The 17064-nt window shown below is 61.5% G+C and overlaps 1 protein-coding gene across 9 annotated transcripts in view; it reads right to left on the reverse strand.

The window, feature by feature from the left end:
* Positions 1-17064, reverse strand: part of SDK1 (sidekick cell adhesion molecule 1) — an 829158-nt gene that overhangs the window by 53290 nt on the left and 758804 nt on the right. For all 9 annotated transcript variants that reach the window (XM_082362848.1, XM_082362846.1, XM_082362847.1 and 6 more), the window contains 3 exons: positions 9870-10005; positions 8505-8564; positions 6389-6490 (listed from right to left, as the gene is read on the reverse strand). In XM_082362848.1, coding sequence (XP_082218974.1) covers positions 6389-6490; positions 8505-8564; positions 9870-10005 — 298 coding nt within the window. The remainder of the gene's footprint in view (positions 1-6388; positions 6491-8504; positions 8565-9869; positions 10006-17064) is intronic.

Genomic DNA, 17064 nt, shown 5'->3' on the forward strand with positions numbered 1-17064 from the left:
CTGCCCGCGCGTTTCATCCCTTCGTGGCCTGTGCTCCACGAGCAGTGCCCGGGGGACCCCCGGGGACAGGGCCCCGTGCACTGCGGGAAGGGAAGACGCGCTCACGCCTCTCAGACAAGCGCTGCTCACGGTGCGTCGCACGCAGTCTCAGGCCAGCGCGCCTCCAACACCCTTTCTGTCCCCCGAGGCTCGAGGGCTGCCCTCGCTTGCCACGAAGGGGGTCAGAAACACGTGGGATTTTCCCCTCGTCCCAACCGACGGTAATCACACACCTGGAGCCCGTACAAGACAGGTAGAACCCGCAACCCTCGAGCAGTTTTTTGAGTCTTTAACGACAACCAAACCAAGAGTTTCAAGATACTTTCCTGTCTTCCGAAGCAGCGCGTACACCAAAGGCAACCCGGACGCCGCTCTGAAATGACTGAAGGGTCATAAATACTGAGTTTGCATGTTTGCCTGTTTTCCCGAAAATCGTGGACCCAGCGACACAGTCCGGACGTTCCACTGCCAACCTGAGCTTCCGCGGGCACATCCCACCAGACGCAGAGCGAGTCCTGGCTCCTTCGCTGAAGAACCGACAACGTCCTCCCTCCTGCTAGGTCTCAGGGACAGGGCAGACCTCGGCCCCGGGTCTAATCAGGGACGAGCCGCTGGGACATCTGGGATCACAGAACAACACAAGGAAACTGCGGGCTGGGGCTCAGACTGCACCGAGGGACCCACCAACTCCAGCAAGAGATGCGAAGGGAGAGACAGGCCAGTGCCATGCCGAAGGCCCTGCACGGGGACCTTCGTGATGGTGACATCCACGGCAGGAAGGTGATGGCCGACACTGGCCTGGGTCTCCCCCTCTGGAGCGAGGCTGTTCCCCTGTGAGGCTCGCGCACAGGTACCCCCACTAGCAGCCCGCTGGGGCCCCGGCCCCCCTCTTCCCGTGTGTCCAGTGAGAGCTGGAGCCCGACACAGCCACGCGGCCGCACACCGGGCCGCAGAGCCCACGCGCGTTTTGCTGGGCTGTGCGGAGTTCCCTCACCCTACACCCCAGACCCGCAGTCCTGGTCCCACGACAGTCTGTGAACATCAGGTGTGTCGGGGAGTCAGGTCCGGCCCAGGCCCAGCACTTGGCTGACTCAGTCGCTCTCTGGCCCGGAACTGCTCCTGCCCGACGGCAACCTGTCTGGCCAGACCCACCTTGGGTTCGCCCTGGGTTCCTTCTCCTCCGCCTGGATCGTGTGCGTCTCAGCTCTGCAGGTGGCATGGTTTGAATGTGGACAGAGTCCATCCACTCTGGCTTTAAAACTGGGCCGAGGTTCAGGGGGAAGCGGGATGAACGGGGCCAGGGACCTCTCACCTTGGCCTCCACCCCGGCCCTCTTAGGTCAGGTGGCCGGGAAGGGAATCCACTAACAATCTTCGCCGTGACCTGTGACAGGGGGCCCCGGGTCCCGCGCCTCAGGGAATCAACCCCAACTCACGGGGGCTGTAGCGGCACCTCCAGGGACCGCGCACGTGGCCGGAGCAGGGGCCGTGAGCAGCAGACAGGCGAGCGCAGGGTGCAGCCCGGGGCTGCTGGTCCTCCGCAGCGGCTGGGATGTGCGGGTCAGGGCAGCCGCTGACGGGGTCCGGGAGGGGGTCCCTGCTCTACGAGGAGGGGTGCTGTCACCCCCTTTCCCGGGTGAAGAAGACGCCAGCAGGGTGGGAGGTGGCCCCTGTCTGCTTCCACGGGCCCCACCCCCAGAGCCGGCAACACATGCTCTGCCCTCATGGTTCCCTACAAGGCGCTCAGGGAAGGATCCGTTTTTGACCCAATTGGAACAAGAGCCCAGATGGAAGCCTCAGGCTTTGTCAGGAGGGGCTGGGTCTGCTCTGCTGCTGTCGGGGCCCCTCGTGGGGTCAGAGCCCCTGGGGATTCTCAGCCACCACGCCCCCCGAAAGGGCAGAGGCTGCAGGGCAGGCGGGAGCTGGGGCTGTAGGTGCCTCGGGCAGGAGCCCTCCCTCTGGGGTCTCCCCTCACCTCCCCAGGCCCCGGGGGTCTCCTCCTTCTGGGGTCTCCCCTCACCTCCCCGGGCCCCGGGGGTCTCCTCCCTCTGAGGTCTCCCCTCACCTCCCCGGGCCCCGGGGGTCTCCTCCCTCTGGGGTCTCCCCTCACCTCACCGGGCCCCGGGGGGTCTCCTCCCTCTGGGGTCTCCTCCCTCTGGGGTCTCCCCTCATCTCCCCGGGCCCCAGAGTGTCTCCTCCCTCTGGGGTCTCCTCCCTCTGGGGTCTCCCCTCATCTCCCCAGGCCTTGGGGGTCTCCTCCCTCTGGGGTCTCCCCTCATCTCCCTGGGCCCCGGGGGGTCTCCTCCCTCTGGGGCACTAAGAGCTCTGGCCTTGCTGTCTTGTGTGATTCTGGTGTCGACAAGGCTGCGTTGCTTCCCTCCTTCCTTTCTGTCTAAATCTGTTCTTTTCCTCCTTCACTCCCCCAACATTTCAGAGTGTTTGCTGTGCTCCAGGCAACCACGGAGCCCCGAGGACCCTGGACACTGGGGTGAATGAGACGGGTCTTTGCATCACAGACAGGAGGTGCAGAGAGCAGAGCGGGTGGCGTGTTCCGGAGCAGAGGGGTCCCTAGTTCTGCCCAGGCCGGGGTCAGGGCGGCCAGGCCTTGAGGGGCTGGCCTTGAAGTTGGGCTGAGCGGAAGATTGGGGGGGTCTTCCCAGGGACTGGGGGAAAAGCAGGGGTTCCCGGCAGATGCGGCGCAGTGTGGGTGGGATGGCATATGTCCGGGGGAGAAGCCTGGGAGGTCTGGAAACACAGATGCGTCCCAGGCAGGAGGGCAGTCTTATCCTGAAGGTGGGGCCTGTCCTCCAGTAGTAAGTGTCCTGAAGGCCAGGATATGGGCTCCTTTCCGCTGTAGAACCCCGAGAACACAGAGCTGGGCCTGGAGATTTCACAGGGGCGGGGGCGGGGGTGGCTGGCACAGCAGTCCTGCTGAGGAACCCACAGACACATCTCCCAGAAGCAGCTCTGGCCCCTTGGAAAACTCTGCCACGAGTGCCGCACCGACAGCTAGAGCAAACACCCAGTCCCCTTCTGGCAGCACATCCAGATCTCCCCTGGGGATCTGGGGATCCCTCCTCCCATGCGGTCCCTGTGGTCCAGGTAGAGATGACATAATCCCCTGGCTTTGGAACCTCAGGCCATTGGCTGCAGCAGATGGGCGTGTAAGGCAGGCTAACGGGGGCCAGTGGATTGCCACTGTAGGCACCGTAGAAAAAGGAGGCTCTCTTTCTGCTGCCTGAAGCTACAGGGCCACCTGGATGAAGAGCCCACCCCAGACAGAAGTGAGCTGAGAGGGGAGTGAAACCAAGGGGGGAACACGGGACCAGCCTGTTAGGGTGCTGGATCCAGCCATGCCTGAAGCTGTACCCAGGCTCTTCAACTTTTCTGTTATGTGAATTGATAATTGATTCTTTCAGCTTAAGCCTGTTTGGGTTTCTATCTCTTGCAAACTGGAGTCCTCACTAATGTATTATTTTTACCAATTTGAAATGCCTGGACTCAGAAATCAATCTCAATGAGAAATCTCCTAAAGACTACGCTTTCTCTCTGAGGTTAAAAGGATTTAAATATTACATATTTGGGCTGGAGGGGACCCAAAGATCATTAACTCTCAACCTCTCATTGTTCTGTAGATGGGCCAGACCAATCCAGTAACCACACAGGGTCTCAGTCACTCACTCACCACTTACTGACTGACCAGTCCAGGCATGTCCTGGACATTTATCCCACAGGTGGGACAGGCAAGCTGGGGGCAGAGCTGGGACAAGGACCCCAGTCTCCTCACTCCTAGCCCGCAGCTTTCCCCTCTGCACCACGGTCCTCAGGGCCAGGGCTCAGAGAGGTGAAGTAACTGGCCCAGCATCACACAGCCGGAAACCGGCCGAGCCGACACTCAGACGCTCAGGGCGGTCTAACTCGGGAAACCGTGTTGTTTCCAGGCTGTTTTCACACAAGTCTGAGCGTTTCATGCCGACCAGTGTGTGACATGATGAAGCGTCTGGCCAGGTGGGTGGGAATTGGTCCCGTTGAACTTCATCTTCTGCAGGCCCGGTTAGCCACACTGCTCAGCATCAGAACGAAACCGTTACAGGGGCCCTTGGGCTGTGAGAGGCGGAGACTGGGAGGGCAAAGGGTACGTGGCAGCCACGCTGGAGGCACTGCCATCCTCCTTTCAGAACATTCTCTGCAGCGTAAACACAGACGGCAGAGCAATGCGCTGAGGGCCGAACACCCGCCTCTGTGCCCCGGCCCCGCCTTCCGTGTCCCTGATGGAGTCTGTCGCCCACGCCGCGGTGGCAGAGCAATGGACAACCTCCTTCCATCCCTCTCCGCGGCCGCCCTCCCCCCCGGGAGAGTCAGCACGGGGGCGGGTGTGTGTTGGGGGTGGGGCCCCCATGGAGGGGGCGGGAGCGGCCGGTGCCCTGCATCAGGGCCAGGCCACACGGGCTTAGCCTCAGCTCAGCACTTGGGAAAAACATCTGGTCCCCCCGAGTTCACAGCAGCTCCACCACAAACCCGAGAGGTGGAAACCACCCAGGCGTCCACTGACGGGACCACAGGTAAAGAAAATGTGGTGTCTGCGCACGGTGGACATGCCTACTGCACGAGAAGGAACAGAGTCTGACACCTGCTACAACACGGATGAACCCAGAAAACACGCTGAGCGAGAGAAGGCGGGTGCAAAGGACAAATGCGGTGAGTCCACGCCTAGGAGGTACCTAGACTAGGCAAACTCACAGACAGAAAGTAAACGAGAGGCCGTCTGGGGCGGGGGAGGGGAGAGGGAAGGGTCTGCCGACGGGCGAGGGGCTCCTGTTTGGGAAGATGAAGGAGCCTAGAGGAGACGGGGGAGTGGGCAGTGGCCACACAACAGGGGAATGTGCTTCATGCCCCTGAGCTGGACGCTTGCCAGTGATGAGGTCGGCACATTTCACGTTAACTGTGCTTTACCACAAAACAAACAAACAACAAACAAGCAAACGCAGAAGGAGATCCATGAACTGGGCACACCCCACGGTCGCCCGCTGGCTGGCTGCAGCCCCAGTGCCGGCCAGGTCTCCCGCCCGGGCTCCAGCCCTGTTCTCTGGACGTCTGCCCTGGTCCTGGGCCTGAGGCCCTGTCCGGAGTGCCCGGGCCCCCGCAGGTTGGGTCCTTTCCCTGGAGTGCAGGCTGGTGGTGCGCAGGGCAGCTCTGCAGGTCCCAGCTGGCCGGCCGTGCGCCCCTCAACCCAGTGGCATGAAGGCCCCCACTGATGCCCAGCGAGGGCCCAGAGCGCCTGCTCTGACGGATGGCATGCGCCATGTCCCCTCCCTGAAATGTCCCCTCCCTGCCATGTCCCCCCTCTGCCCGCGTGGGCTCTTCTGCGGCCAGGCCCACGTCCTCCTGGGACGCCTGGCCCCTGCCCCACCTGCTCCAAGGAACCTCCACCTGCCCCCCAGACAGACTTTCGTGTAGAGGCCAATGCGACCTCCTGGTGGCTCACTTGGTTTATCCTCGCTTACACGAAAATACTGTGGGACCGTTCCAGAAAAGTCCTGCGAAGCTAGGCCCTCAGTGCTGATTGGTTCACAATGATAACCTCTCCAAATTGCAAAAGGTCACCTGATGTGTTCTGTGCGCCGGCCGAGTGACCAGAACCTCTGTCCTCCTGCAAGCCTGGGTCTCTGTCCTCAGAGGGATTCCAACCATCCTTCACCCTCCCAACTCCGCACCAGCAGATCTGAGCAGAACCCCCAGGCCATCTGCCAAGCTCTGAGGAGACGGCCGTCGGCGGGGCGGTGGGCGTCAGGGGCGGGGTCGCTCTGTGGGCCAGAGGGCAGGTGGCACAGCTCGCTGCAGGGCAGCTGGGGGCAGGCGCACTTTGGCCTCCACACAGGGCACGACGTCTCCCTGTGGGTTAGCCCCACAGAAGGGACGGTCCTTGAAACAAACCCAGGGGCCACCTCTTCCCTAAAAGGGGTACAAACATGGATCCACGTGGCTTTTCGAGACCTGGGAAGGGGCTGCTACAGATGGTCAGGCTGACTCAGTGCCGGGGCCACTGCCCGGGCCCAGCCAGAGACGGCAGGTGACAAACGTCCCCCCTCCACACACCGAGGTTCCCACACACCTAGGTTCCCACGGAGGTGACGGCATCGCTCCCCTAGAGCAGGTCCTGATAAATCCAGACGTCAAACACCCCTGAATCTCAAAAGCAAGACTTGGCCGCTCCCCCCGTCGGGACACCCAGCCCTCGGCCTCTTTCCAGCCATGACCGGAGGCTTCCTGCCCCGCCAGCAAAGTGACCTTCATCGAGGCGGATGCTGCTGGCACCTGAGCTCCGGGCTGGGGGTGGGCACGGGACCTACCGGCCTCGCCGACGAAGACCTCCACGGGTGCGCTGGCCGGGCTCTCGCCGATGACGTTGTAGGCTGTCATGACCACTTCATAGCGCCGGTATTTCTTCAGATCTGCAAGGGCCAGGGGACAGGGGTCAGCTGGTGGGACCCCCTCCCTTTCTTAGAAAACTCCCTCCGTGAGCCACGCTGGGGGACCAGTGCCCCTTGAGGAGACGCGGGGGAAGAGCTCTTTCTTGCAGAGAGAGGTCTGCGAGGGGCCTGCCACCCTCTGTCCCGGCACTAGTGACACTCGTGAGGCAAAGACGCAACCCATCCTGCACTCAGGGAAAGGCGACGGCAGGCTCCTCTTCTGAGGGAAAGAAGCTAGGACACAGGGCCTGGCCCGGGCTTGCCTTTTGGTCCAGAATCTCTCCGTAAGTGTAGGGACAGACAGAGTGAGACCCTGGTCCCGCAGGGCAGGCAGAACCTTGACCACCTTCAAGGGAGGGCCTGGGGGTCGGATCCGCTGCACCTCTGCTGAGCTAGCCGCTCGCTGGGAGGCACGATCTGCAGGAACCACGCACCCAGGTGGTCCGGCATGCACCTGGGGCCTCGGGAAAGCCACACAATGGGGAGAACCTTCCAGAATGTTTTGGCTTAGAGGTCAGCTGCTCTCACCATGTTGGCTAGTACAGAGCTCGTGCCTGGCTACGTGGCCTGGGCGAGGTGTCTGGATTCACATGCCATTTTCTTCCCAGGACACGGCCATTAAAACCTCAAAGGCCTCGGTTTGCCGATATGTGTACATTTCATGGTCAAGGTTCTGTCCATATGGTCCAGCTGTGCTGCCAGACAAACAACCAGGCTTCGTCTCAACCCCGGGGCTCGTGTGGCCCGGGAATCCACGGAGACACGCCAGAGTGGACGCTGCTGCGTGGTCGGGGCCTCCCCCCGGCCCCGTACTTCATAACCACGATTGGAGGGCCTGGACGAGACCCCGGGACGGAGCCCTCCTCACTGGGGCCGGGCCCGCACTGGACTCTTCACCTGGGTCCTCAGGGAGGTCACGTCTGGGGGAGCGCCCGGCCCAGGAGGGACTTGGCGGAGAGACAAGGAAACAACCAGGGAGCGATGGGTGGGGGGTGAGCGAGCACACGACGGATGGACGAGGTGATGCTTGGGGAGGTGGGACAGCTCCGTGAGCCCCGCCCCGGCTGCCAGGCTGGTCAGCTGGCCCAGGTGGTGGCGGGATGAAAGGGCATGGGCTGGTCAGCTGGCCTGCACACCTGGGGCCGGGGGAGGGCCGGCTCCCCCTCCCCCATTTATCCTCTTTCTAATCCAGCCACTTCTCTGTGCTGAAGTGAATCGCATCAGGGCCCCTTAGCCTTGCACTCGGTTGCTGAAACCCATCCCCAGCCAGGAATCCAAGGGGAAGCGGTTTGGTTAAAGAGGAACGGCGCACGGATGGATAAATTAATGGGGTGTGTGCATGCGGTGGACTGTCCCCCAGCCTCGAGAAGGAAGGAAACCCTGACGCTACAGCACGGATGAAACTAGAAGTGAACCCAGCAGACACAGAGGGACCAACACTGTGTGATCCCACTTCTGTGAGGTCCCTGGAGGAGCCAGGGTCACAGAGATGGAAAGCAGGGGGTGGGGACCAGGGGCTGGGGGAGGGGGAGGGGCCTCCGTCTTTCATGGGGGCAGAGTCTCAGTCTGGGAAGATGAGAAAGTTCTGGAGACGGATGGTGGGGATGGCTGCCCAACAGTGTGACTGTGCTTAATGCCACTGAAAAATGGTGAAGATGGTAAATTGTGTGTTATGTGTATTTTACCACAATAATAAAGGGGCTTAAAAAATACGTCGAAGGAGCCAGAGAGGAGATCTGCCCACTCTGCCTTTCCTCCTGTCCCAAACTCGAAGACCAGCTGCCGGTACCCCCACTCCCAGCCTCTGCTTCTAGAAGTTTCCTTTCCTGTCTCCCTGGCGGTTCCGGCATATTGCGAGGCAGTGTTGGAGGGGGAATTCCAGACACGAGAGCCACGAGTCCAAGCTGGCTTCCACTCGGACCCCAGAGAGGCCGCGCTGCGCGGCTGCTCCCGGTCACGCGGTCACACGGCTCCCGCTGAGGGCGGCGTCACTTACGTGTTAACTCGTATGTCGTTAACGTGGAGCTGCTGTTCACGGTCTGGAAGCTGCTCTGGGCTATTAGGGGCAAGCAGAGCAGAAAGGCGGTCAGCACGCAGGGAACAGCTCTTGCCATGACGGGCCGCAGGCGCGGAGCAGGGGCCTGGCCGGGAAGCCTCTGCGCCCCCCGCGTGGCGGGGCCCCCGTGCCGCCTGGCGAACCAGCCAGGCCCCCCGGCCCGCGAGGGGGTGGCGTGTGCTCACCCCTCAGGTTAAACGGGTCAAGCGCGCACGTGGCGCGAGGCAGCGTACGCAGCGCAGGGGGAGACGGAGGGCGGCGTCTCCCGGGCAACGTCTTCACAGGCACCTCGTCGGGCTACCTGTGCTCAGGTGGAGCCCCGGGCTGAAGCGGACGAGGAGGCGACACACAGGGACCAGGGGCACAGACCCCACCGCGCCCTCTTACTCCACGGATCTGATTTTGTGACACAGCCCAGGGAGACGCGCGCTGCGGTCTGGACGTCAGCAAGGGACACCCGGGGTGACGCTGAGACTGGGGGTCACGACTGAGCCAGTCCTCCTCCTGGCGGGGCCGGGGCCGAGCTGCAGCCCCGAGACCCCAAAGGCGGGCTGGGGAGGGGGCACAAGGAGCCGCCCGCAGCACGTGTGACCCTCGCCGAGACGCGAGGCCCGAGCAGGACCTGGCTTCCTGGCCGGCCTCCCCCGACCCCGGCGCGCAGGCGTTAAGGCTCAAGTATCTCCTCTGACGGTGTGTGGGTCGCCAGGAAGAGAGAGGAGGCGGGAGCGCGGCGGCCTCGCCAGCAGCTCCAGAGCGCCCTCGACGGCCGCTGGAAGGACTGTCAGAGCCCGCGGAGGGGCCTGGCGGGGTGCAGGCGAGCAGGCAGATGAGCCGGGAGAGAAGCCGGGGCTCCCTGCAGCTGCCCCGCGCACCCCAAACCTGCTCCGCTTGGGGCAGCCCCGGCTGCGCCTCCTCCTGAGGCCCAGAGGCCCCACGCGGCACACGCCCTGCGCTGGCCGGCTGACCCCTGCCCCGCCTGCGCCCCTGCCGCTCTGCTTGCCTACCCGCACCCAGCTGCGCTGGGCCCTGCATCCCCCGCTTCCCGTCACATCCTCGGTGACATCCTTGTACCCCGACAATCACCGCAGATGGCTCCTCCTCCAGGCAGCCTCCCTGGTCCCCCACCGGCTGGGGGCCTCTGCTCACGGCACCTCGCTGTGCCCTGGGCCGTGCGCACCATCGGCGGGAGGGGGCAGAGCCGCACCTCCTGCAGCCCCTGAGGCCCAGGCCTGGCGGGAGCAGATGCGCCGTGGTCACAGGAACCTCCCTGCTGACGGGCCCGTGCAGGGCGAGGAGAGGGCTCACCTGTGAGCTCGGCCCGCAGAGCGGAGGGGGTCTTGAGCGTCTTGGACTCAGTGGCCGAGGCCGCCTCGTTCTCCAGCTCCCGGTAGTAGATCCTGTATCCCTGCAGGAGGCCGTTCAGGCTCTCGTCCCTCGGGGGCTGCAAAGACACCACAGTCAGGGAACCTGGATTCTCATGTGGCCGCCTGGCTAGGAGGGATTCACCAGTCCACACGGAGGGCCCTCAGCTGTTTGCAAGCAAAGAGGCAGGTGTCACACGGATGAGGAGCGCGGGGAACTCGGGGACAGAGCCTGCTGTGCGGCTGCTTCCCCGCAGCCTGGGGCTCCTGGCGCCTGAGTGCGGGCACGGGCGTCTCATCCACGTCCGGCCCAAACCCCCGAGCCCCAGGGCTGAGGCTGGAGACCGTGGCCCAGGTCACAGACGGGCGAGGAAGCTGCCCGTAGCGGGCCAACCCAGGACCTGAAGGGAACCGTGGATGTGGCCTGGCTCCGCCTCGTCCGCCGCTGGCCTCACCCCGTCCCCTCAGCTCCTGTCCCTTCTGTCCACCCAGGCCGTGGCCGTCTCCCTGGGACCCTCACTGACCCCTCCGCGTGCCCGGTCACCCCCACTCTGCCCGACTCAGGCGCAGGGCTGGAACCCACACCTCCCTCTTCCATGTCAGCGCGTGACGGCGGAGCTCGTCTGACTCTTAAGAACCCGGTGGAAGCCAGGTGACGGGTAGCTCAGTGATGAGGTCAGCTCGAGGGAGAATGTGAGCCCAGGACCCGTGCACACCCACACTGGGTGCAGGGGCTGGTCAGGCAGGGCCCAGCCAACCATCCCTTTCCCTGTGGCTGACAGATCTGTCAGGAGAAGAAAGGTCGTCTCATTCCACACGGAATCCCAGTGAGGCCGCAGCACCGACCCCGGTCTTAGGGGTTTCGGGCTCCAGTTTCCCCTCTGGGATCCTCAGCGAGTAAAGGATCAAACCTCCCAAACTGTGACCAGACAGACGGACCAAGAGCATGCCCGTGACCCCTGGCTGGAGGGGTCACGAGGCCCCTGGATTCCTGTGACTCTACAAGGCCACTGCCTAAGTGATGCCACTGCGCCTTGGTACACAGCGTCCTGGTGCCTGAACGGAGGCCACAGCTTTGGTAGGAAAGCCCCTCTGTTGTTGGTTGAACTGTGTCCTCCCAAGAGATACACTGACGTCTTAACCCCCGGTACCTGTGGATGTGAGACCTCGTCTGGAAACAGGGTCTCTGCAGATGTAATCAAGTTAGGAAGAGGTCACACAGTGGTAGGGAGGGCCCTAAGGCAATGACTGGCTTCTTCTTGGAGGGCAAATCCATTTTATTTGTCTAAGTCTTTAATGCACTTGCCTTTTAATCCAGCAATTACACGTCTGGAAATCGATGCTACACAAACATTTGCAGGTGTGCTGTCCTGAGTCCTACAAATACAAGCTCAGGACTAAACACCGCCCACCCCCACCCCCCACCCCCCAAAAAAAACAACAACGCCAAAACCAGTCCTCTCTGGGTCTTTCCAGTGACACAAAGACAACAGGACGGCCTTCCAGCTTGAAGGGCACTGACAGCAAAATCGCTTGCAAACATAATCACAGACTTTGGACTCGTGAACGCCATCAGGTATTATAATAGTTAATTCACACGGGCACCTAAATGTTCAACGTGATGGATCCATGAAGACAAAGCACATTTTAAGAGGTAACATACAATCTAGCAATTATTTGACAAATGCTGAGACTATAAAGAGGCCCAAAGATTCTTATAAGATGAGGACATTTGGACACAGGGAGGACGTCATGTGAAGGCAGAGGCAGAGGTGGGAGGGATGCGTCTAGAAGCCACGGAGCACCGAGGACTGCCGTGGCCGCCGGCAGCTGCGGAGAGGCAGGGAGGATGCCTCCCCGTGTCTTCAGAGCTGACCGACACCTTGATCTTGGACTCTGGCCTTCAGAACCGTGGGAGAGTAGGTCCCTGCTGTGCTAGGCGCCCAGTTGGCGGTGACCTGTTACGGCAGCCCCGGGACACCCGCGTGCTTTGCTGTCCAAGCTCTCACCCTTCAACCCTAGTCCCTGAACCCAGGCGCCACGAGGATCTGGCTGTTCAGATGAGCCCCTTCTCTGTGACTTCTTGCTACTCGGTCCCAAACCCAGGAACCAAGCGGATGTGGACAGTGCAGGATCCTCTGCGCCCCAAACTCTCCAGCAGGACAGCACAGACAGCAAGGGAGATTCCCGAGACACAGCGGGCCCTGCACACACGCGCGCACGTGCCAGAGTCACCACGTTTTCACCAGCGAGAGCTGCCGCGTGCTCGCTCGAGCCCGGGCGCTGCGCTGCGGCTCTGCTGCAGCCCTGACGTCCTCGCGGGGCTTCCCGGGTCCTCGGTGACGCCCTCACCTCGTGACAAGCACCTCGGCAGGTCATTTTCCCCATCAGACGCAGACACGCGTGCCTGGGAAACTTGAGTGGACTCGCCACGTGGACGATCCACGCGTGTCCATCTTGCTGGAGGAGCCCAGCAAATCCAATCGAACGACACTCCTCCTGGCTGAGGGGTGACAGACCCCAGCGTGAGCTCAGGGGCAGAGAGCCACCAGGAGGGCCGCGTTGGGGCCGCCAATGGCCCCGAGCATGTCTCCTTGAGGAGCCGGTCCAGGCTCTGCCCACCGGGGGGCCGGCGGGGCTGTGCTGCTGGGCACGTGGGGGCCTTGGCTCTGGACCCTCCGTGGCTGCACGGGGAGCTGGTCTCCGGGGCAGGACGGTTCTGTTTCCGTTTCCCTCCTGACCTTTCTCAGCCACCACACCCAGCACAGAGGACCCGGGGGCTGGCTCGCCTCCAGCCTCTTCCCTTCTGGTTCTGGCCGCCTTAGCAGGACCCTGGGGCCTCCTCTGAACACTGCGGACTGTCAGGCCAGAACCGCAAAACCAGAGCCCAGGGACTGCCAGGTCAGGTGAGTCTCCCCTGTTTTGCTTTTCCCTCGCAGGGTTGCCAGATGTAGCCAAGGCAAACACCGGGCACCCAGTTGAATTTGAATCTCAGAACCATCATCGACGTGAAGTTTACGTTAGCGGGACACGGGCGGGCTACAGGCACACCTCGCCGTACTGCACTTCACAGACACTGTGTGTTTTACAAATTGAAGGTCTGTGGCAGCCCTGAGCCGAGCAAGTCTATCAGCGCCATTTTCCCATAGCGTTTGCTCACTTCGTGTCTCTGCGGCACACTGTGGCAATTCTCACAATAGCTAAAGCTTTTTCACTATCGTTGTATTTGTTAGGGTGATCTTTGGTGTCACTCCTATGACTCACTGAAGGTTCAGATGATGGTTAGCATTTTCTAGCAATGAAGTATTTTTCATTCAATCAAGTACACTGTCTTGTTTTGACATACTGCTATTGCACACCTAACAGACTACAGTATAGTGTAAACATCACTTTTACATGCACTGAGAAACCAAAAAAGGCGTGTGATTCGCTTTATTGCCAGAATCTCTTCATTGTGATGGTCTGGAACCAGACCCCCAACATTTCCAAGGTGTGACCACTGCCGCCCCTTTGCCTGAGTGCCGGCCACTGACACCCACAGGTGCAAATGTCTTTAAAATCAACTCACAGTCATAGAGTTAATGACATGAAAGGCAAGGTGGACCAGCACAGACCTGGTGTCTCCTGGATGGCGTGTGTGGACGGGTGACCAGCAGGGCACACAGGGTCCCCGGGACACACGCCTGTCCGTCCGGCCCCGGTGGCTGAACCACGACCTTGACCACTTTCTCCAGCACTGGGCCCTCTGTCCTCTCCCTCAGCAGTTCCCAAAACGAAGCCCAAACCGACAGAGAGCGAGGAACTCGGGAAGCTGAGTGCTCTCAGGGAGGGAGGTGAGAACAGGGGTGAAGCCCGGGGGTCTGACTGGGGGGCAGGAGAGAGGCTCTGTTTCTTGTTACGGTTTTGATTTTATTTTATTTTACTAAATTTTGTCCTTTTCTTTCTTACCAATTCTGATGGACAAAACCTCAGTGTTGGAGATGCGGAAGCATCCCTGTGAAAGGGCCCGTCACCGGGCGCCCTGGGACGTCCCTCCGCTTTCTCTCCAGCCGGCCCAGCCTCCGGGCTCCTGTTCTGCTTGCTGGCCCACACTGAGGACTGCAGCGTTGCAGATCCTTCCCTTAATACGGGGCGTTGCTGACGTGTTGTTTGTTTGTTTTTTTCCCCAGATTTCTCCCTTTAGAGTTCACAGAATTGTTTTCAGAATCGCTTTTAGGGTTTTTATTTTGTACCACCCTCCCCTATTTAAAAATTGGTTCCGTGTGGTAAAGGCAGACATCATTCAGCGTTTAACGCTAACTGATGCCAGAGACAGGGTCGGTGCTAATGCATCACAACAGAGGCTGAGACGCAAATCGTGTGTGTGTGTGTGTGTGTGTGTGTACAACACACACGCATCTATTCATAAGGATGGAAGGCGGCAATCTGCCACGTCAACTCTAGTCCTGTTTTCTTATTGGCTACAGTGGAGACAAATTACAATCCTTATTCTGTAGGGCTCCCTTCAAACACAACTCTTATAACATGTGACAGAACGTTTATTTCACCCCCTTCTTTAAAAAATGCAACGGATGGAAAAGTTGGAAAAGTCTACATGTGAGAATAAAAGGAGAGACGTTTCTCCACCCAACACCTAAGATGTACAGAGAAGGTCCAGGGCACGGCGATGCATTCTCCACGGCCCTTTGCCGACTAAGGCCAAGCAATTCCAGGGCCTCTGACCCTGGGGACCCCAGCTTGCTCACAGATGCGGCCCCTGAGGGAGGGGGGAGGCCTGGACCCCACAAGTCCCCGCAGTGGAGGCACGAGGCTGAGGCCCACCAGGTGGTCAGCAGAGCTCCTCTGCTGCAGGGGGGACCCGCCTGCACCGCCGAGCCCTGAGCCACTGCCGGGGAGCACAGCGCACGCCCCAGCCCCGTCTTCTAGCGCTGACCCGCTCAGCAGGTCGATGACACGTCCTGAGTTATGACACACGCAGTGCCAGAAAGGGAGGGCTCGCCGCAGACTGGAGCATCAGAGAGAAACAGACCGGGCACGCAACCGTGGAGCTGGCCCTCGCGGGAGGAGGGGTTTGATGGGGGAGAAAAGGCAGCCCATCTAGTGGAGGTGCAGGGATGGGCGGGGCTCAGGCGGCGGGGGGGTTCACTAGGAGCAGCCGGCCAGGGCATCGATCGGCACTGAGCCAGGACAGGCTGGGTCCTGTGCCGTTCCCCACGTGGGCGGCCCTCCCAGGCCCATCTGGAGCTGATCTCCAGGAGACGGGCCTGAACGGAGAGTCCTCAAGTCCACAGGAGCCTGTTGATCAGGGGTTGGGAAGATGCCCGGGTACGAGAGACAGGACCCGGGGGCTTTTGCTTCCCCTCTCCTGGGAGACTGTGCCCCGCATTCAGGCTCATGTGCGGCACCGGCTGTGCACCCGGGGAGCCCCGGGCCACCCACATGACGCCAGCATCCTGCCTGAGGGTCCCGGGGCATCGTTGCTGCAGAGGAGGTGAGAAGGGAGAGGCGGTGACGATGAGAAATCCCAGGCTTCCCTCTCTGGGGTCTGAGCTGAAGACAGGCAGGTGGGCAGAGCCGTCTCAAGTCCCAGCCCAGCAATGTCACCCTGGTCACCTTCCAGGCCCAGATTATGGTCATGGCAGCTGCAGGCACCCAGACCCCAGCAGGGAGCCTGCAAAGGCCCAGGCCTTACCCTATAGACACACACAGGCCTGAGAAGGGATGAAAGTGAGAGAACTTGACTTTCAGGGAGTGGGGAGCTTGGGAGGAATGGGAAGGACTGGATTCAACTCACCCAAAATATCAAATAGGCAGGATGCTGGGAGTTTGCGAAAATAACAACGTCCTCCCTGGGGACCAAATGTGGCTCTGGAACCAGCGGCAAACACCCGGTCCCCAGCCTGTGTCCACACCTAGGGGGGCTGGGGTGCGGGGGCCGGGGGAAGGGGCGGAGGCTGCCGATCCCGGGCGCAAACCCTTGCAGCCGAGGAGGAGAGGATCCTGCAGGGGTGTGAGGAGAGGCCGAGAGGAGAGGATCCTGCAGGGGTGTGAGGAGAGGCCGAGCCCCACGTCCCGAGGCACACCTGCTGCAGCTGCGGGCAGGTCCACATCTGGCCCCACCAGAAACCGCCGTGCGCCCCGTGATGCCCTCCCAGCAGGAGCCGTACCAGCCCCGGGGAGGAGGGGCAGGTGGTCGCACAGCCCGGAGGGCAGGCTCTCTGAAGGTCTCACTCAGTGAGGATCTCATGACCCACGGCGACGCACAAGGCCTGCCTGCCTGCGCGGGGTCCTGAACAGGGTTCAACCACACTTTCTATCCCTCGAGCTTGGAATAAACCATCTGTCATTTGTGAGAGGCCTCTACGACTCCGGGTGTCCTGGGAGGTCCCAGTAGGGCAGCTCCATGTGACACACAGAGAGTTCCAGAAGCCGTGGGCCTAGTTCAAGTCCTGGCTGTGCGATGGCCTTGCAGGGCAGGCTCAGGCCGGTGCACAACCTCCGGGGCTCAACCTTGTACCTGCTACATGTGCAGCCGGCCTAGGTGGTCTCTAGGGGGCTTCTGAACAGAAGTCTCCCTTCGCACGTGCAGCCCTTTCTCCCAGCCCTTGGCCCTGGCGACGCCGTTCCTGTGGTTTCTGATCTAGCACGTGCCCGTGGAGGCCGGGCCTGGTTGGTGTCATGCTCGTTTCTATCTTCCCACAGCTCCTCTGCCAGGCCTGGGACACAGCAGGTGCTTAGTCAGTGCTTGCGGAGGTGCGCCGGGTTTGCTCAAGTCAAGGCGGCACCACCTCTGGCTGACCTCATCCTGGATCAGCCATCTGTACGGGCAGACGCTTGAAGGGACTGGGGTCCCCTCTAAAAACACCTTCACTCTGCCTTCTGCACGTCAGAAATTCTACCAGCAGGCTCTCTGGGGGGCCAGAGCGGTTTTTCAGTTTTCGAAGCCCCCGTTAAATGCAGATGAGCTGGTCAGAATGCACTGGCCTTGATGGCCCGCTCCGGCGGGCGGCAAGGGAACCGAGAGCTGGGGACGGCCGGGAGGACGAGGGCCGGCGTCTCGTAGGCGGCAGGGTTGAGCGGAGGGAAGGGCCCGGGCGGGGAGGGGGCAGGACTCCCACCACGAGCCTCAGTCCTGGCCG

This window comes from Balaenoptera borealis, assembly GCF_965194805.1.
Source record: "Balaenoptera borealis genome assembly, chromosome: 16".
NCBI classification, from domain to species: domain Eukaryota; kingdom Metazoa; phylum Chordata; class Mammalia; order Artiodactyla; family Balaenopteridae; genus Balaenoptera; species Balaenoptera borealis.